The 20,796-nt window shown below is 51.8% G+C and overlaps 1 protein-coding gene across 4 annotated transcripts in view; it reads right to left on the bottom strand.

Annotated features, from left to right (window-relative positions):
- The window catches only part of COL27A1 (collagen type XXVII alpha 1 chain), a 150,018-nt gene that overhangs the window by 31,449 nt on the left and 97,773 nt on the right, over positions 1-20,796 (bottom strand). For all 4 annotated transcript variants that reach the window (XM_035341656.1, XM_035341657.1, XM_035341658.1 and 1 more), the window contains 10 exons: positions 18,542-18,595; positions 11,848-11,901; positions 11,428-11,472; positions 11,226-11,270; positions 10,956-11,009; positions 10,125-10,178; positions 8,321-8,374; positions 6,334-6,387; positions 5,822-5,875; positions 4,281-4,388 (listed from right to left, as the gene is read on the bottom strand). In XM_035341656.1, coding sequence (XP_035197547.1) covers positions 4,281-4,388; positions 5,822-5,875; positions 6,334-6,387; positions 8,321-8,374; positions 10,125-10,178; positions 10,956-11,009; positions 11,226-11,270; positions 11,428-11,472; positions 11,848-11,901; positions 18,542-18,595 — 576 coding nt within the window. The remainder of the gene's footprint in view (positions 1-4,280; positions 4,389-5,821; positions 5,876-6,333; positions 6,388-8,320; positions 8,375-10,124; positions 10,179-10,955; positions 11,010-11,225; positions 11,271-11,427; positions 11,473-11,847; positions 11,902-18,541; positions 18,596-20,796) is intronic.

Genomic DNA, 20,796 nt, shown 5'->3' with positions numbered 1-20,796 from the left:
CTCACATGAGCCAACCAGAACTCAAGTGGCCAAATCCAGAAGAGTCGAGATCGAGTGACGGCAACGAGTTTGTGTTAGAAGAAGTAGGAAAGCACCGGGAGGAGATGACAGGTAGCACAGCAGCTCAGAACAGATGCGCATCTCCGATGGATTTCTGAAACCTCAGCTGGATCCTGCACTCGGCTGTACATTGGTGTTGCAGATGCTCTGACTCCTCGCTCACTACCAGGGGGACAACTGGCAGGAGCAGGACCCGGAGCTGAACGGAGCAGTGTGAACTTGGACGCAGTGACCAAAAGGCAGAGGATCCTTGTGCATCACGGCTCCAGCTGCCTTGAGCCTGCCAACCGCAGCTGTGAGACTCATGGCCCATCTCGGCTGCCAGGTTTGTTTGCTGAAATCCACTGGCTTTGAAATGTGTACAAACTACCCCTGGAGACTTGGCTGGGGCCTCCCTGCTGCTTTTGTTTGAGCTTTAAAACCGCAGTGGAAACCGATTTTCAGATATGTTAACGCTGGAGATGGCCGGGCCAAGTTAAAGCTAACAGTCTTTGAAAAACACTTCCTGAGCACCCAGGGAAGCGTGGGTGTGCTCCGTCGGTACTGCTGTATCAGCACCGGGATGGCTCTCTGGAAAACAGCCTTGCTCAGTGAAACCAGGCTTTGCCCTGCTGTGGGCACCAGCAGCCGGTGGAAGCCTCTCCCTGGCGTGCCCCCGCAGGGCAGAGAAGGTCCCTCCTGCCTCCTCCAGCACCTGTGGAGCTGCCCCAGGACATCCCCTCATCCCTCCCAGGGAGCCTCAGGACTTCACGGGCCAAACAGACTGCTCTCCCCTTCTGTCCCTTCTGCTGGTCCGTCGCCAAGAGGTGTGTGAGTTTGTAGCCAAGCTCGACCTGCTCTGGGGCTACAGGGGAGCTGCCAGCATCAGGCCTTTCCCTTGGCCATGTGCGCAACACAGACTGAGAATGTACCAGCAATAAAGCTAGATCTTTTTAGAGCACTTGTCTGCCTCATTTTAGAGCACTTGTCTGCCTCATTTCCTACATCTGTCAAGAGGATAAAATACTGAAGTGTCTTTTTCCTTTAGACATAAGCAAGACTAAGAACAAGACTAAACATCTCTTTGGTGCTAGGGAAAATTCTCCAGGAGGCGGTGTGGCTGCGGGGATCTGTGATGAAAAGGGTGTTCCCAGAGCTGGTGCTGTTCCTGGAGGTCACAGCCGCGTGGGTCCCATCCAGCACTGGCACAGAGTGACACAGAGCCAAGCCGAGGTGCTGCAGAAGCTCATCTCTGTGCCCATGACCGTGGATGGGCGTCAGCTTCCTTGAGCTAACCCGAACCTCTTCCAGAGGAGGAGATAAGCAACACGCTCCCCGATGCAGGTTGGTTTGTTGGCACAGGGGACAGCCAGATCCTTGTGCACAGAGACACAGACATCTTCCCTGTCACTTCTGCAGACGAGTAGGATATCTCAGCACCACGGGAGCACAAACCACCGCCTCTAGCCCAGGTGAGACCGCAGCGAAGCACAGATGGAGAGACCCCTGGGTACTGCCCCGGCACAGACCTACTGCAGATGGCTGAACTAAAGACCAAGTGCTCCGTAACACTACCTAGAGCGAGCATTGGACGCAGCGTTGCTATCACGTCGGCTGTATTAAATAAAACCAGATGCAACGTGCGCGATGCTTAAACACACCGCATCCACAGCACGCCCAAACCCAAGGCACGTGTGCCTCATCCCCACGGAGCGGGTGCCTCCGCACCTTCCGCAGGCGATTTCCATGCTACTGGGCAGCTCCCCACAAATCCTGGTCAGGATCTGATCATGGTGCAAGCTTGGCGTTTGCCCTTGCGAGAATACCTTCAAGACTTTCCCCTGATGTGATTTTTCCTGTCTTTCTCCAGCAGCCTTAAAAACCTCTGTCCATGGCTCACTTCTGCAGTGGGCTGTGCCTGTGGGGCTCGTCTCACAGAGGGTGGTTTGACTTCATATTGCAGCTTCCAATCCTCGCTTGAAAAGGAGAAGTTGCGGTTATTGCTCGTGGTTTGCATCTCTGGTCCATGAATTTTGTACCTTGGCAGAAATCTAAGGAAGGTCCCACTAATATTTGTACATTTTCTCCATGTGAAGGATAAAAAACTCCAAGAAAAAATGGGAGGAGAAAAATTATTTGTACTTGTGTCAGAGGGCTTCCATCTCTGAATTAGCTCGGTGAGCGCGGGAACACCAGCCTATGCATTAGGTAACGGGCAGGCACTTGGCAGGAGGCGGCGCTGGCTGCAGCCCGTGTGGGTCCCTGAAAGTCTGCTCAAGTTTTGACATAGGGATATACAAAGATACGTTAAAATAGTAGATGGAAATATAGCAGTCTGCTGAAAAAAAATAATATAAATAATAATAATAATAAAAAGGGAGTGATTATGAGCCGCAATCTTGGCTCTATTGACTTTTTTTTTTAAATAAAACAGAAAACGGCATCATGTTCCCAGGGACATGCTGGCAAAGAGCAGGAATGGAGTCTGCAAGAACCTATATTTTATTTCCCTATAACTTAATATGGCCTTTGCATGATTTCGGTATTTTTATTGGTTCTCAGAAGCGCGCAATGTAAACACGTGAAGCAGCCAGAAGGGCAGCACGTGGAGGGCCATGTGCTGAGAGGCAGCAGGGACGTTGGGGATCAGGGGAGGGCACCAACCCTGCAAAGGGCTCCCTGCGGGCACAGGGGGCAGCAGCCTTATTTGGGGCAGGATTACAGCCTTGTTCTGCGTATTTACGGTGCGGCACTGCCATATTAAGCTGATGTTTCCACTTTCCAGTCAAGCCAGTGTTCAAATCACCACCTCAGCCCAAAAACAACACACATCCAGCTCCTTTGCTGCTTCCATCCCCTCACACCGTTCTCCCCGGCTGCCTTTTAGCAGCCACAACATCACCAAAGGGAGAAAAACCACGCTCCAGCATTGAGCATCCCCCCCGTGCTCCAGGGCACCTGCCTGCCCCGCAGCCTCCCCCTGTCCCAGGAGGGACTTGAGGAGCAGCCACCAACCTCGCTCAGGCTCGGGGTCCCTGCATGCCTCCCGGCCGTGCACGGGATGGGAGCTGGCCTGTTCTCTGACTGCAGGGGCAGCAAAACTCATGCCACGAGTGAGCCTGGCACCTCCAGCAGCACTGGCTGCATCTGACCTGTCCGGGCTATCGCCCCGCAGGATGAACCTCTGAGCCCACGCTTCCGACAGCTGAGATCCACCAAAATAATTACAAAATATAAATCATGTCATCAGACCCCTTTTCACTCGCAGAGCAGCCCGTTGGCACTGGGCAGCGCCATCCTGCACCCGGCACCACCGAATGAGCCCAGGCCGGATCCTGCCCTATTCCCCCAGCCCTGCAGCTCTCGTCTCAGAGACAAAATTGCATTCTTATTTTCTACAGCACCGAGATCAGACCTCTAAGCAAACCACACACGCCTAGGATATTCCCTGAGGATTCAGAAATCATTTCCTATTAATTTATCCTATTTCTTAACTATATTAGCAAGAAGAAACCTTGGAAGGGAAAAACAGAAGTAAGCAAGTAATCACCCAGAGTAAGTGACAGAGGGCAAGGCCCGGCCATCCCCAGACTGCAGGCCGAGGCCAGCAGGGACAGCCAGGGCAGATGCAGCAGAGAGAAAAGCCCAGGCTGCACAAGCTGTCCCAAAGCCTACACAAAGCCTGCAGCAGCCCAGAGAAGTGATCCACATCTCAAAGACCAACCCTCCTCCTGGATGCTGCTTTTTTTTAATAAAAAAAATAACATACTTTACGCCAACCCTCGCAACAAGCCGTGTCCTGGATGCCTTCCTGCTCTAAGCAGTGTCCTGGTTCAGTGCCTGCATCTCCCACTCAGTCTGCCCCCACGTGTTTTGCTGCAACATGGCAAGTCCTGTTACAGCAGGACTAACGTCCGCAGTATTTGCTGTCCTTGAAATAAAAAAAAAATTAAAAAAACATACATATTTCTTTCTTGCTAGGGTTTAAATGGAATCCAGCCTGCCAGACAAAACACTGCCAACTTCCTTTTGTTCCCTTGCTGCAAAAGATGCCAAAATTAGGAAACCAGCACACAGATGACCCTCTGCAGAGGGGGCAGGAGCTGTGCTGGGCCCAGACGTGCACCTGGCTGGCTGTGATGCACACAGACGACCCATGCAGCTGGGAGGAGAGCACTGGCTGCTCCAGGAAACCCACGGACCGCCTGGCGGAGGTGAGCAGGATGCTTTCTCAGACTCACTCGGACACCTGTGATGCCGGGATATCCAGGAGGCCCTTCTTTTCCCTTCAGTCCTTCAGTGCCTTTTTCTCCTTTCTCTCCTTCCAGGCCTTGCTCTCCTTTGTCTCCCTGTGGAAGAGAGAAGGTGGGAGTTCTCATAGCCACACCACACATGGGTCACCGTACACGCCTCTCGCAAGGAAAAAAACACCACCTAATTAATATTTCAGGAGTCTGGGAGGAAGAGAGCCTGCAAGCAAAAGGATGAATGAGGATGAGTCATAATACACTTGACATTTAAAAAAACAAGCAAAACCATTTTTTTTTTTAAGTTTCTTGGCTGGAGGAGAAGGAACTCCCCCATTACACAGGGTAATGTGAACTCTGCTTCTCCTGCGATGAGGCCTGAACCTCCCACGTGAATGAGACAGCGGACAAGATCTGAGAGACTCCCTTGCCTCACCCAGAAGCCCTGAGCTCAGGATGCTGGAAGGTTTTAAATAGGACAGGTTTGTCTGGAGCGGCCACCTGGCTCTTTCTGCCAGCGGGAAGCAGCCCAGGGCTTGACTGAACACTTTGAAACTGCGTTGTCTCGCCCCGCGAAGGGCTTGTGGTTGGAGCAGCAGGTATCATGTCACGTCTGCTCTTACAGCTGATGGCACGTTTCATGGAGATCATCAAAAGCGCCAGTTCTGTGCCAAGAGTGGCACCATGCTGGTGCACCAACCAGCCTCGAGGGGCTCGGTGTCTGCTGTGCCAGAGCAGAGTCACGTCTCTTTGGGTTACAGCAGCGAGCAGCAGCTCTTCTGCTGCCCAGCGTCATGTTCAGTTTGAGGAAACCTCGCCTGGTTCAAGAGCTCTTGGGGACAGCTGGGGTGGCAAGAGAATACAGACGACTTGACTGTCTTTAGGGGGGAATCTTCTGGTCCAGTGCTAAGAGATAAGCAGAACTAGAGACACATGGCAAATAGCTTAACCAGAGCGAAGCAATAAAGTGCATTGTTGTGGGACCGGCTGCTTTTTCTTTCCATGGAACAAAACTGTTGGCCTGTTTGGAAAGGCCGGCTGTGCAGGGACAGAAATCAGAGCCCTGTTCCAAAGGCAAGGTAGCAAGCTCACAGCAGTCAGATAAAGAGAGCAATGCAAGCCCTGAGCAAGCACCTGGGACCTTGCCAAGAGGAAGGGGATCTGATTTCTCTCCTTTTAAACAATGTTCTGGTCAGCAGTGCAGGGGAAAGTGATGGACAATTCTTGATTTCCCCTGCCAGCCGCAGGAATTCCTGATTAGCTGGAAATTCAATCTGCAAAAACTCAAATAAAACAGACAAATTGTTGGAAACTAGATCTTGAAGGAGTTGACCTTTTTGGAGATCTGATCATATGCCAAAAATGTGGGTAGAGGAGTGAAACACATTATGTGTGTCTGCAGAAAAAAAACAAAAAAACTTCACTTCTTATTTCCAAATAAATTAACCCATCAAAGAAGTGAGGGGATCAGAGACAAGGGCACACTGCACCAGAATGCCCTGCCTGCTGCAGACCCTTTGTATCGCACATCTTACCTTGATTCCATCTGGCCCGGGTGGTCCGCTGTCCCCTTCCAGCCCTGGTTCTCCCTACAAGACAGAGGCAAGCAACGTAAAGCTGTGCCCACAGCATTTTTATTTTTATTTTTTCCCCCATGCCTTCAGCAGGTAATCGATGGCTGCAGGTCAGGCTGCAGTGAGAGGAGCCCAGGCCAGAACCTCTGACGTGTCCCACCCCATATCCTAATGCTGATCGAGCTCTTCCTGGAGCAAGAGCAGCAGCCCTGCCTCTTGTTCTGTTCTGAGCTTTTCCTCCATAGACCCAGCCGTGGAGAAGAGCTCCTTCCCTGTGCTGGAAAGGGCACTCAGTCTGCCTTCATTTCACCCAGGGCTTCCCCATCCTGCTCCAACAGGTGACCTCGGTCCCGGAAAGGGACAAGAGCCATGGCCAGCTGCAGTCCATGAACTCATCCATCCCTGCTCCCTCCCATGCAGCACGGAGCAGCCACGGTAACAGGGGAGCCCGAGCAGGAGGTGACTGTACTCACTCTTTGACCGATGAGGCCTTGCTCTCCAGGAGCTCCCAGCTGGCCAGGATCACCCTAGAAAGAAGGCACCACAGACATGGAGACACTGTAAATAAGTATGGAGTGCTTCCCGTTGCGCTGCTCATTTTGGCATTTTCGTCCCTGTGCTCACACAAACACCTTCAGCTTGCGAGGCTGGCATCACCAGCACCTCCTGCACCCCTCGGGGGCTGTAACAGGACAGGGGATGGAGGAGCGGGGCTGCTGCCTGCAGGCCAGAGGCCTTCCCGCGGCACAGCCCTGTGCTGGGCTTGGCTGGGATGTTAACTTTCCCTGCAGCAGCCATACAGTGATGTGCCCTGCACCGGTAGCTACAACAGCACTGCTATCCCATCAGTGTTTTGTGTCTTGCTGAGCAATACTGGGACAGCACCAAGGCTCCCTCCAAACCCCCAGAGCCAGCAGGCTTTGGGTGGGTGACAGATGGGAAGGGGACATCACCAGGGCAGCTGGCCTAAAGCAACTGAAGGGATATCCCACGTGTGGTGTCACACACAGCAATAAAAGGTGGGAAAGGGGAAGGGGAGAGGGGGCTCTCATCTCTAGTTATTAATATGTCTGTCCTCCCAAACAACTTCTCTGTGTACTGAGGTCCTGCTTCTTGGGATGTGGCTGAACATCGCTCTGTGATGGGAAGTAGAGAATAAATTGTTTTTCCTCTCTCTGTGCTTCCTCGCAGCCTTTACTAGTTTTTTTTTTCCTTTTCCTTTTCCCTTTAATTAAATTATCCTTATCTCGTCCCAGACTTGTGGAGGAGACAGCCAACTGCTCTCCGAGCCCCAACATGACTGCAGAGGGCGGAGAAGAACCACAATCTTCGATGGGCCCTGAATGAGTGACCTGAAGGTGTCTGGAGCTGGCAGATGGATCTTGGTGACAGGCTGCAAGGCTGTGATTTCCCTCTGAGGGTACAAGGGACGTGGGGCAGCTGCCTCCCATGTGTGCCATCCAAGATCACTGCTTTGCAAGGAAAACAGCTCAGGAAATGCAGTGACCGAGGCAGAAGGGGAAGGAGTTGCACTGTCAGGGGGCAGAGGGCTGCTTGTGCAAATCACCATGTCCTGTTCCCAGGGGTGGCAGCGACGGCATGCAGGGGCAGCCGGGAGCACGGGAGCTGAGACAGCCGTGCAGTATCGGGACACCACAGACACGGTAGCTCCAGTGAAGTGTCAGAAGATTTGCCAAGGAAAACATGGCATAGGATGGGGTTGGGGGTGGGGAGCGAAGAACAGCAAAGAGGAAATTGCATTTAATCCCCACACAGAGACTGTTCACAAGCTCTCCTCACAGGAGCAAACCTTCAAACCAAGCCGAGAGGGGGACAAAATAAAATAAAAACCCCTCTGAGCTGCTCTGCACAGGGATTTTGTTCAAACAAAGAGATGGCTTTTATAGGCCTTTCCATGTGGACAAGAAGGTGCATTCATGGCCCTGGAGCAGGGCTCCCTCCCCCATAACCCTTAGAGGAGTTCAGTCCCCACATAGCTGAGGCTTGGAAACTGTGGCAGGACCTAGTCTGAGGGTATTTTTTACACTTGAGACCTTCCTAAGACTCTTGTTGTTTCACATCAGAAGCTGCCTCGATCTCTGGGTCTCCAGGACTCCCTTCTCTGCTCAGATTTTAGACCTGTGAAAGAGCTGAAATTTATTGCCAAGGCCCTTCCTCAGCTCAAGGCAGAAGATCCCTGGGACGGAGCTTGTCCCTGGGACTGACAGCTTCCCTTCCTTGCTGTGATGGGGCTCAGGAGTTGGTAGCCAAGGGCTTGAAGCTAATCTGCTTTTTTTTTTTTTTTTTTTTTTCCTTCCTTTTAACCTTATCTTTATCAATTGTGCTGTCTACGTTGGCTGCTGGAGGGTGAGCCTGCAATGCTACCCATCCCTGTAGGAACCAAAGTGTCTATTACCTCCCTGCTCTGACTGAGAAATCGCACTGAGGGCTTTTTCTTACCTTCATGCCAGGTTCACCTGCAAGGCCAGGTTGTCCCATTGAGCCAGGCGGTCCCTGGAAAAAAAATAATGAAAAAACCCATTGTAACCAAGTAGAAAGCAAGATCAAAGGCATAATTCCTTTAGCAGAGCCCTCCTGGGATAGCACAGCCCTGGTTGCAGTGTAATTACTTCCCCGGAGCTGGCTCAGGGTATGCAGCATCAAAGAGGCCAGCATCCCCTTGTGCCTGGTCCCTGTGGGGGCTCTGCTCTTCTCTCACGCCCCCAGCCTCCTCTGCCAGGCTCCTCTGTAACTCCTTCCAGCCCTCTGCTGGAAACCCTGGCAGAGGGGCTCGGCATCCCTCTGACAGCCAAAAATGAGTGCCCGACCTGCAAACTATGGAAAATTAAGGTATAAAGAGGGAAGAAGAGAGAATGACCTTGCAAACTGCTCTTACTAGGTGTGCTGCTGCCACTTGCAGCTTTGCAATCATGGGGCCACAATTCCTTAAACACCTTTGGTACTGAGATCAACTGCGAGCTTTAATCTTTGTACATTTTCTACTACCCCTGGTAAGAATGGGGAATGGCAGTCTGGAAAGCAAGCCCCAAGATGTGAGAGCAAAGCTTGTCTTTAAGGGATTTGAGGGGTTTATTTTCTTATGGTACTTGCTTTCTGGACAACAATCCCCCTTCTCTTTGCAGCTAGGAATAAAGGAAAAAAGAGCACATAGTCGAAGGGAGCACTCGGCTGCCCAGGGAATAAAGCCAGTTCCTGGCTTGCTGAAATGGATTTGGGCAGAGGAGGGAGCAGGGTGAGTGCTGGGTTTATTAACAAATGGTCAAGTCACGCAAAGAGAAAATTCAAGCTCCAATGAAAGCAAAAATCCTGCTTTGGTTTCTCCAGCAGTGCCAGTGCAGGGAAAGGCTCCTGGAAGAGACACAGATTTGAATAAACCTCTGTACTTTCTTGGTTGGCAGCATCCAGAGTGGCTCGGTAGCAGCTTTCCAGCTCCCCAGTGTGGTTTACCACGCTGAGAGCTCACTCCATCCAGTCTAGCAGCCATGAGAATGGAAACTTTCCTGACTCATACACTTTGCAGTAGACTGTATTAAAAGGCACCTTTGCTGCTGTTTCCACAACCAAGCGAAACATCATGGCTGCTTCACGGCTCAGGACCTGTGGAAGGAGCTACCCAAGGGGACCGGTACACCTGGTGTAATCAGCCAAAACTCTCATATTTCAAGGAGAATCAAATAAGGCCAAGACTGTAAATGAATTAGGGGGAAGTCATGGAGGCACCTCCTGCATCAGGGCACAGTTTGGCAGCTGTTGCTGCTTTGGTTATGGTGTGTTTGTGCCACTGCTTCGTGGCAACGGCAACCCAAAAAGCACCGTCAGCAGCGCAGGCGTTTCTCTGAGCTTCCTCCACTGGCTGCAGACCTGTGATGGGACTGCCGGAGCAATCCAGGCTGGCTGACAAAACTGTGCCTTGTCAGCAGTGGGACCAGCGAGCGGGACAGAAAAGGCCAGTTTTCAGTTTGAAGGCTCTGTTTTGCTCCTGACTCAGCTTTGAAATGTTTCTCTTGTTGTGAAGATGGGGCTGCCCACCTACCAACACGGTGCCCATGCCCTGCGATGAAAATGATGCTCGGATTTCTGGCTCTCACTGTTTGCTTTAGAAGCTGGTATTCAGACTCGAGGGAAACCCTTCCTGCTCGTGTCCCTGGGTGTGAAAGGTTTCACCTCTGCACCCTTAATCATCCCCCAGCCCTGCCACTCTCCACCTAAGGGGAAAATAAATAGGAGCAAAGACCAGACCTACCTTATGCCCGATTTCTCCCAAAGGCCCAGGCGGCCCCTGTGGTCCTTGTGGACCCTGGAAAACAGAGACACAAGGCTCTTTTCATGCAACTGTTTTCACTTCGGAAGGGCCATCATTTCTGCAGCCTGTAAGATAAAACACTGGCTCCCTCCCACCTCGCAGCGGAGCTACGCAGTGTGCCAGAGATGGCCAGCAAGACGGAGGGACCGGTAATGGGGGCTGTGAGGCATCAAAACAGGCAAACTACAGCTCAGAAGGCCCTTTGCCTTTCTGGCTCCAACCTTGAACAACTGCTGATGGTAACCTTAAAGTGTCTGGTTAATCCTCTCCCTTCACAGCCTAGGAAAGTCCCGTAGACACAGACAGCAGGAGAAGGCCCCTCAGCTTGCTTCAGCGGTCCTGCTGGCTCTCCTGCAGGTCTGTCTGTACCTGTCATCTCCCAGTGCCTCCCTCAAAGCTTCAGGCTCAGTTCTGACACTGACAGACTCCCTCCTGTTCCCCCCTCAGCCCAGCCCAGCTCTTCTCATTCCATCTGACCCTGTCCAGGCCCAACCTTGCATTTCTTTCCTCCCTTCCCCTCCAAAATCCAGCCCAGGCTGTATCCCACACTGTCCCAGGTTGATCCTCACTCCCCTTTTCCATTTTAGGGGTCTGACCTTATCTTTCCTCATGCCTCCTAGAACTCTAGCCACGTCTTTCACATCTCTGACCACACTGGAGATGGCAAGGATGGGAATGGGAATGAGTAGTGGGGGACAAGCAGACAGAGAAAGAAATGAAGTGTGTATGTGCAGGGAAAGACAGATGCAGAGAGACTGGTGAGACACTTGCCGGGTCGCCTGGTGCCCCTTTTGCTCCTGGAGGTCCTGAAGGCCCTTGGATACCCTAGAAGAATAAATGACACCAAGGTTAGCTCCAACCCCATGGCAATCCTTCATGCTTCTCAGCAGTGACATGCATCTTTTGAGATACTACAGTAAAAAGGGTGGAAAGGTGGCTCTGTGAGACACTCCAAGTTCTTCCTCCTGGACCAGGAACCAAAACATAAGAACTTGAGTGAAAAGGAGTCTATAAAGGAAAGAACTAGTGATGGGCACTTACTGGGAAGCCACGCGATCCTGTCTCCCCAGTCTCGCCCATCTTCCCCTGTGAACACACAGTTAAAGCCATTAGCAGCTGGAAATGTGCTCAGACACCTGGGGTGCTTTGGCCAGAAGCAGCAGGTCTCTGGGCATCGCGGGCACCCCCAGGGGGTTTGTGCCTTGCCCGAGCTGGCAGGCACCGTCTCTCGCAGGGGACGTACCTGCAGCCCTTCTGGCCCCAGCTTGCCTGGCTCCCCCGGACGGCCCTGCAAGGCAAAAACACAGCACACACCGTATTGGTGAAGCTCTTTGCCTCACCAAACCTGCTCTTGTGTTTTTCTGCATCAGGTATCCAATCCAGTTCCCTGCAGCTTTTGAAAGGCCAGATGCCCAGCATCCTGCCCTGAGGAGCACCCCAGCCCGTGAGGAGTTTGGACAACGGGCTCCACGACATACGTCCTTCTGAGCAAACGCTGCTTTGGAGGAAGATTTTGCTCTGGCTGCATGGAGGGCTCATTCCTGCTGGCTGGTTCTCATGGAGCCATTGGACAGCCCCAGTTTCTGGAGGAGGGTGGGACCTTGGTCTGTCCGGGACATTTCATAACGCTGCTAAGAGCAATCTCAGCCCAGCTGGCACTCACCTTGGCACCTCGTGACCCCGGCTCGCCTACTGGTCCATCAGGCCCTCTGGCACCCTGGAAAAAGGTAAAAGAAGGGAAAATAAATTAAGAAAAAGAGTGAAAGAAGGAGGAGGAGAAGGAAGATTCCTTTGCCACTGCCATCAGCATTGCAGCCTGGGTCTGGGGAGGGTTCCCAGCCTACCTGCTGCAGCCTGACGACTCCCACCTCCCCGATGGGCATTACCTCTGCCTGGCTCCAAAATCCAGCCACCTCCTGCCCACTGAGCCACCGTGCCTATCTGCCAAGTGAGGTTTGGGGCACACAGGGACATGGTTCAGGGGAGCTCCACTTATCACAGAATCACAGAATGCTTTTGCTTCCTTCCTAAAACCCTGTGGGTCCACCTGTGGCACACCACACTGCCTCGTGGGCACGATCGGGGCAATGAAGCTACAAAGCACACAGAGAGGCACGAAGCTCCTGCCCCACAGGATTTTTACAACCATCCTGAGTCCCAAGCTGCTCCCAGAGAGCAGGATATACCCGCTGGCAGCTGAGTTCGGTCCCTGCTATTTAAGGAGGGGGCTGCTGCTAGGAATCAGGCAGGTGCTGCCTGCTGGGAGAGGAGCAGCCAGTTGTGCCGGCTGTGCCTGCTCTGGCACCTCTGGCACCCCCGGCACTGTCCGAACCCCAGAAACCCACGTGTCAGGCTGACGGGGAATAAACAGAGCCGTGGGCAGGGAAATGGTCCACGAAGGGCATAGTGAGGGACTGTATTAACACACGGCGTGTTCGTAATCAGGCTGTGATCTCAGCTGGGACTCCTAGGCGCTACTGCAATGTAAATAATAAATAATAACACAGAGCGGTGCTAGAATGCAATGGTAAGAGGAATTCTGAGAGCAGGCCAATGTGGAAACAGGGAAAACAGGAGCCAATGCGCTTAATCGGGATGCAAACCGAGTGCCAAAAGTAATAAGAGCATTAGGGAGCCAATGTGTTAGAAAAGCAACTCCAGTATGACAGGCAGAGAGGGAGACGCACAAAGAGCGGCAGTGTAGCAGCAGAAGATGTACAGGAAGCTTCGCCAAATTATTACAGCAGACAAACCCTGTCCATATAAAATAACGCAAAAACTTCTACTGTGCTTGGCAAACCCCCGTGCCGCTGAGCGTACCGGGGGCAGAATAACCAAGAGCCTGTGCTGCATGCCAGCAAACCACAGCTCTCAGTGCTCTGCCTGCTCCCCGGGACGGACGGACAGAGGGGGGCTGTGCACAGGCAGGGATGGCACAACCGAAGCGGTGTTTCACAGCTCGGTGCTCCGTCACGCTGCCACCACCGCTGCTCTCGCCAGCTCCAGACGCTGCTGCCCTGGCTCGTGCTGCCCACAAGACCCCAGAGCAGATTTTACTAGCCCACGTCCCTGCGAACCGCAAAGAATGATGATATAAAAGAGAAAGCTGTTTAACACCACGGCTTCCGACAGCTCCAGCTCTGTATGTTGGAGCAGAGGGAGAGCAGCACACGGAGGTTTGGGGAGCACCCAGAAGACCCAGAAAAAAAACCCACAAAAACCTGCCCTGGGCTGGGAATCGGGCTGCCCAAAGACAGGGGGATGTTAGCACATGGATGGCACTGGCATGCTGCCACCCAGCTCCTCGCCCTCCTTGGAAAACAAACCGGCCCCCTCGGCTCTGAGAAGCAATTTGGCTGATGGGGACATTACACCTATACTAGCTGAGACGATGGGTTCACCTGCTCGTGCATGAGTGCAGAGGGGAAGGGTTCAATAGCTTGGCCCTGGTTTTACAGGAGGAAGGAACAGGGTTGAGAGGCAAGTGGGACACGGGAATGGCAGCAGTGACCCCAGTTAGAAGCCCCTGCTCAAGGACAGGCTGGCAGGAAAGCAAAGCTGGATGCATCTCGCCCCTCCAGAGCCACCTTCTGCAGCCTGCCCTGCCCAGCCCCGGGCTGCTCCGCACTGCTGGAGGCTGTTGGGTGCTCCCAGCCCTCATCGAGCCCTTCGGCTGGCTGGGACAGTGTTTGCAGTATCCGCGTTTCCTCCAGCAGAGCCCTGTCACCAGCATGGCAGGACCTGCCAGGGCAATCTCCCTTCGCAGCAGTCACCTGGCTAATCCCATCACAACACATCTCATCAGCCTCTGACCTGCCGGAGGAGAAAGTGACCCCGTGTTCACAAACGCATGTGGCAAGCTTCATCTTCCCCAAGCCTCCTGGGCTGGAACCCAGGATGAAGGCTTCCCCTAATTCGCCCTGACAGGAAAGGCTACATTTAGCCAATTAGCGAAATCTTTTAAACTCTTTTTTACTGACAACACTGGTTAGAGAAGGGTGAGCAAGGTCCTGGCGGCTCTCCAGGAGCATCCCATGCCAAGCGCCGCGGCGCGCAGCACGCTGCCTTCCCCTGCGGGCCCGGCTGGGCTCACGAGGGCAGACGCGGCACACGCTCGTCCCGAGAGCGAGGTAAGGAGGGTGCAGAGAGAAAGCATGGCTTGGTGACCAGCCCAGCACCTCCAGGAGCCCATGAGACAGAGAAGGAAGCTTCTCTTTAGTTGTATTACAATTTCTATGGCGGTACGCAGCTCAGGAGAGGTCCTGATGGGCCAGGGCTGTACAAGCAGTGTGAGCTCTGGGCAGATTTACAATGTAAATGGGAAAAAAAGGAGGGGTTTTGCAGCTCCTTTGCACGTGGGCTGCCGAGGCACACAGAGATACAGGTTCGTGGCTGAGGGAGCATTTAAGAAGCCGCTCACCTGTTTCATCCAAGCCAGCTGGGATGAAAATGTAGCTCCAAGGCACTGCCGTGTCCATCCCAAAGCACCTCACCCATGGTCAATGAAGGGATGTCCCAGGGCAGTGCCACCATGGCACAGGAGCCACTGGACCAAGTGCCACCACTCCCTCAAGTACTGATACGTCACTGTCACAGTCTGGCCAAGTGAAAAGCAAGCAGATGACTCAGCTGAAGCTTGGAGACATCACTGGCCTGTAGCTATCCTTTCCTCTAACCCTTTCTTTTGCTCATCCGGGAGCAAAACAAAAATACCTCTGCTATTTCTCCGTAAGCAACTTCTCAGCTAGGCCTGAAAGAAGCAACTGCTTTCAGGTTTGTTGCAGAACACCACAGCTTCCTTGTGTTTCAAGTCCTGCAGTCAGTGCTGCTGCGAAGCAGCGGGGCTGGGTGGCTGGAGATAGCAGTCCCCCCGCACGGAGGGGGCAGATGTGCCCTTGTTACCTCCTCTTTGCAGGCTGCACCTGGGCAATGCCTAATGCAGGAACCTGGTGGCTGAATGGCACAATGGAAGAGAGAAATGTGCTCTGGGACTTGAAAAGCGCCTCTGAGTCGGTATCCGGCATCCCCTCCAGTGAGGACCAAATCCCATTGACATGGACAGACACACCTTGGCCAGAAGAACGGGGCAAGGTCACTTTACAGAAGGATTTCAGGTGTGGCTTTATGATCTGAGTTGCAAAGTCACGGCTGCAGTCGTTATTTTGGCTTTTGTAGAGATTCTCAGTCAATTCGTAGGCTCCTCAATACCAAACTCCTCAGCAGAGGACGCTGGAGGCCAGGCACGGTCCTCCTGCACGGAGCTGATTGACAGGAACGGGCTTTTGAACATACAGAGGTAGAGTAAGGGACCGGCACAGTCAGCCTCCTCCAAACATAAACCTTGATGTGGCTAAGCAATTAGGTTGAACATGTGCACGGCTGTCGTTAGGTGAATGTTAGCCACGTGCCCAGGTGCTACACCAAGGGGTGAGGAAGGGAAGCGAGCCTGGACTCGCAAGTCCCAGTTTCTCGTCCTCTCTCCAAGAGATGAGAGGAAGCCACGTCTGTGGAAGGCTGCTCGAAACAAAGAGATGGGGAGGAACAGTTGTCTTGTCAGGACTGAAGAGAAGGTTACAGTTCCTAAGAATTTTCTTTTCAAAAGTTGTGCTTCTATCTCAACAACACAAAAGCTATCACGACATAAATACAGGCCCCCCAAAGTCTCCATTGTTCTTTACAATCAAAACCATACTTGCTATTTACGTTTTCTTCAAAAGTGAAATTACTTTAATGAAGTATCCACAAACAGAGCTCATGGAATCCACAACCATCTGGCTGAGGCTGTGTTCATGTTTCCACTCTGAATCGAATTACACCCCTTCTGTAAATGGGGACAGACAGAGCATAATGCCTGAAATTACAACTGGGGGATCGTTTCCCCATCCCGAGAAAACCAAGAGCTTGAAGAGCAGGACAAACTAAGCAAACAAAGAATACTGTGTGCCTGGAATATCTTCTGAGAGTTTGGAGAGAAAGAAAACGTGAGGGACGGAGATACAAACCAGAAATCCTCCAGGCAGGAGATCTGCTGGTCCTTACAACACCACCGTTCCCACATTGTACTCACTGAAATCTGTAGGATTTCAAAGCAAAGCCCGAGTTCCCTCTGTCTGCTGGGGATCTTAGAAAGGATGTCTGTCTTGCAGATTCTGCTGGGATTGTATTACTGTGGTTCTGGAGAGGAAACGCAGCCCGTGGCTGCCAAGCTGAGCATCTCTACCATGTGGTATGTCATTCTGGGGATGGACGTAGCAGGTGGGAGCTGCTTTCCTGCAGGATTGCTCCTGAGGGTTTGGCACCCGATCCAGCTCCATCCCAAGGCAGGTCCCTGCTGTGCCAGCCAACCTCCTGCCGTGGGAGCTGAATCCACCTTGGCTCTTGGTTTTCCTAGTGTGATAATAAATATCCATCCCCTTCATCACCCCTGCCAGTACAAGTGGAGCTAAAAACAGCCCGTCAGCTGTACTCTGCTTGTGGCTTAAGGCCTTTAGGCCAAAAGGGATGTAAAAAGCTGAACAGGATTTACGTGGGTGAACCTCCCAGGAGCTGTGAGCCCAGCACCGCAGGTAGGGGACAGTGGGGACTCTGCTGTCCCTGTGTATGCCGGGCAGAAATGCCCAATGCTCTCAGAAGAGCCACCTCTCCGAGAACCTGCACAGCCAGCAGCCTGGGATTCATTCAGAAGGCATTTCCCGTTCAGCTCCACACTGCAGTTTTACCTTGAGATATTTTCCGCTGTCCACTCAAGGCCTCCCGTGGCAGAACGCCTCCAGTTTCTCATCTGTCGTGCTCACAGAGAGCCCGGGCGGCTCAAATCGTGGCTGCATAGCAGAGAAACCTTGCTCCCAGGGGACCCCCGAGGTAGGAGCTAGGGACTGAGACCCAGGAGCCTTCCCACCGAGGGGAGCATGGCCGAGGAAGTTTCTTCCCAGCCCCACACTAAAAGCTGAACCCTGAAACGCATCTGCTTGGCTTGGATGTCTTTGGTGTCCTTCTAGCTGTGCTTTTAAAGCTTAAGAGCAGTTCCAGGGCACATAACTCTGTGGTTATAAAGCTTTCTAGCTGGTTATTCCATTTCCTTCTGCCAGTCCCAGCTACTTGAATGGAGTATCAGCTCTGGTAGAGGGAAACATTTGGCTGTCCTGAATTCCCCAAGCAGGACTTGCAGTGGAAGCAGAGTCTGGGGGTGGTAAAATGTTTAGTTTACTCCAGCCTACGTCTTTGAAAACAAAACATGGAAACAGATATCACAAGATCCTTGGAGGGAGAAATGTAAAATATGTTGTTGTTGGGGCCTTCAGCAGAACCCATGTGTGCTTGTTATTAATACTTTGTAAAGCAGCTGGACAAGGGAAAAACAACCCACAGCAGAGATGCTCCTGCACCGAATGTCCCGCTGAAGAAGAAAGATTGAGGAGCTCAGTGGGACATGAGCTGGATGTCACAGCCAGGAAAACAAGCAGCTTTGGCAGGTCTAGAGGTCATTCTGCTGTCGGCTGTCACCCAAATGGAGCAGGAAGAACCACAGATGAATTGACACTGAGTGCTTGTGAAATACTCATCCGGTGTAAGGAGTACTCGCAGCGCTGTCAGCAATGCTACCCAGTGCCATTCCCCAGTGCCAAGCCGGGGCCTGCTGTCCCCGGGCACAGCACGGATTCACACATGCTTTACGGTGTGGTACTGTTAGATACTCACAGATAAAATCAGAGCTTATGTTATGGGCTGGAAAATCACACGGGAAGACAGGACGTGCTTGTACCTTGCGGCACCGGCAGCGCACAGCACACCTCTCTGAAACTCCGCACAACACTGCCTGAAGGTGTGACTGCATTCAGCAGGGCTCAACGGGGAGGTGCTTCCGCTCCTTGTTGGCCCCATTTCTGCCAGCCTCGACTCCTGATTCTGTTTCTTAGCACAGCATATCCTGCTGTATCTGCCTCTGGTTAAATCGCAACACTTCACACCTCAGCTGCTCTGTCCCTTGGTAGCAAAGGTACCTTGTCGGTCCTTTACCTGCGCCCCTTCCCCCAGCTGAGGCCCACCCTCAAATGGCTAAACCTTTACCATCCTCACCAGAAGCATCCATAAACCCTGTCTGACGTTGCAGGTGGATGGAAAAGACAAGAGGGGCTGCTTCCACAACAGACCACACTTGGACCCTCTTCTGCTCATCCCCCTCCCTTGCATTGGTGTCCCTGGTAAGACTTCTTCAATGACCCCCTACACAGCAGAAACACAGCTAAGGAGGTGCTGCCACAACCACTGCTCATCTTCACACCCCAAACTACTCCACCAGATTCCTCTTCCAAAGGCTGAAAGAAGAGAGGCGTAAAAAATCCTTGGGAAGCGCTTACCCTGCGGCCCTTCATCCCTCTGGTCCCTGGTGCACCGCGGACTCCTGCTGGACCCTGGGAGGGGAGAGAAAACAGAGTGAAGCTGCAGGAGGAGGCAGGCAGCACCTGGGGTGAGACCCCCCCGTCCCTGTGTGATCCTCAGGGGACACGGACACAGCCTGGAGCAGCCACTTGGCTCCCTGAGCGCTTGCCAAAGACGTGGCCATGTTTCCTCGTCTGTGAACGGTCTTTTTGTGAACTCACTGATTGTCTCTCGATTATCAACATTTAGGCCAAGGATGCTGGCTGAGCTTTGTAAGCTTAAGTATCTGCAGCCTGTCGTCTGTGTAAGTGGTATGATTTGAAGAGAAGCTGAGCATCCAGAATTCCCTCCAAAACTATTAAAAGCAGCTGTTGCTCAGTGTCGGTACAAATAATAATAATAACCAGGATGTGCTTTTCAGTTGTCCAAAATCAGGCACCTCATCTTAGGTATCCAAGTTCGACCTTTTCAGCCAAAACTCTCATTTTATTTTCAAGCAACTGTTGTGCTGTTAGTGCTGCACAAACATTCATGCTGGCAGACAAATTTCATTCCGACTGTTGCTGTTGAGGGTGATGCTGTTCATCACACCCTTACAGGAAGGCTTCAGGTCGTCTTTTATCCTGCATTTGTACACGTTTGATTCATTAACATGCATGCAGGAAATAGAGAAGAAAATTAAGCAGCTATTCTTCTGTTCAACACGTATCAGTTTCAAACATTGAACGATGTGTTCAATTAACAGGACTTATTTCTACGTTGCAACTGGAACAACCCATATTTGAAGTTGATGCCTTTCTGCTGTCAGAAAAGAAAACCTCAGAATGACACATTACATTCTTACTCGCTCAAAAATTCCACATCAAGTTTGCTATTTATATATTCAGAGGTTTTGCCAACTGTCAACCCTGCGAGCTCCACCAAGGCCTGGAACAAAGTTGGACTGTGATCTTCCTTCTGCTTGTACCACTGCCGCTAATAAAGATCTTGCTCTTGGAGCCGAGTCATTCTGCACGGCATGTAAACCCAGAATACAAATGCTTTGCTGTTCACACTCAAAATGGAAATGTTAGTTTATGGCAACTACATTTGTAATTATAGCAGATCTCAGTGTTGCTGGTGAGGTCAGTAGTGACTGGCACGGAGAAGCAGTAGATGTGTCAGACGCCTGTTTTATGCAGATTTTTATGAAAAATACATATTGAAATGAAATTCTTTGTTGGCATTTGGAATATCCTCCTGTAAATCTCGGACTATCCCAAACAGCCCAATGTGAAAAAAAAAACAAGCCCAAAAAGATTAATTGTGGTGGCAAAATTTAGAGGGGAGCAATTCGATACCATGCTTGGGATTTCAAGGAAGTATTTTAGATGAGTGACCTTTAATATACCTGTATGTATACCTCATTTTCAAAACTGCAAATTATCAGAAAAGATATACCATGAAGGTGAGAAGGGAGAGAGAAAAGGAATTCCCAAGGCTCAGTGAGCTGAAATTAAGGGCAGATTTTCCTACCATTGCCTATTCTTCTGCTTTCCATTCACCCCCTACTGAATTAAGCAGCCATCAGGGCTGCTGAGGCCCACTGGATAGCTTCATGTCCAAGAGTTTAACAGTTGAGAATAAACAACAACACGCCACAGGTTTGGCTTCGGAAGCAAATAATGAAGGGTTGTTTGGTGGAGAAACAGGCAGAAACAGCTGGAGTTAATAAGAGCGGGGATTTAATATTAGGGGATTATTTGATTTACTGGCTTTGCGGGGAAGTTAGACTTACTGAATTACAACTTTTTAAATGCAGCCTTGGAGGAAACGTTTTGCTTGGATGAACCTGTTGGTTATTTGCCTGCAGGAGAACAGGGCACTGAAGGAAGCACAAGGACCTGGGATGGTCTCAGCACCCAGAGCTGTGCAGAGAGGTTTCATCAACCCTGGTCAGAGCTGATGTCCTTTCTCTTACTATTGTCCCAGTGAGACAAATTCAGCCCTCACTGAGGGTACTAGTTAGGGGTACACCAGGTAGTGCTTCAGTGCTGAGCTCTGTGCCACAAGGTCGGTGCAGAACCCAGCTCTGCCCAGGACGTTGTCACGGCCTCTCCAGTGCCTACAGGCACAGAGCCTGCCTAATTCCCTGGCCATCCCCAAGTCACAGAGCAGCTATGGTGCTAAAAAAGGACATCTGAAGATATCCATCTGCCTCCTAGACTCATGTCAACAGCAAGCGTAAACGTAC

The sequence above is a fragment of the Oxyura jamaicensis genome, chromosome 17, assembly GCF_011077185.1.
Source record: "Oxyura jamaicensis isolate SHBP4307 breed ruddy duck chromosome 17, BPBGC_Ojam_1.0, whole genome shotgun sequence".
Lineage (NCBI taxonomy): Eukaryota > Metazoa > Chordata > Aves > Anseriformes > Anatidae > Oxyura > Oxyura jamaicensis.
This window is presented reverse-complemented; position numbering and strand designations above follow the sequence as displayed.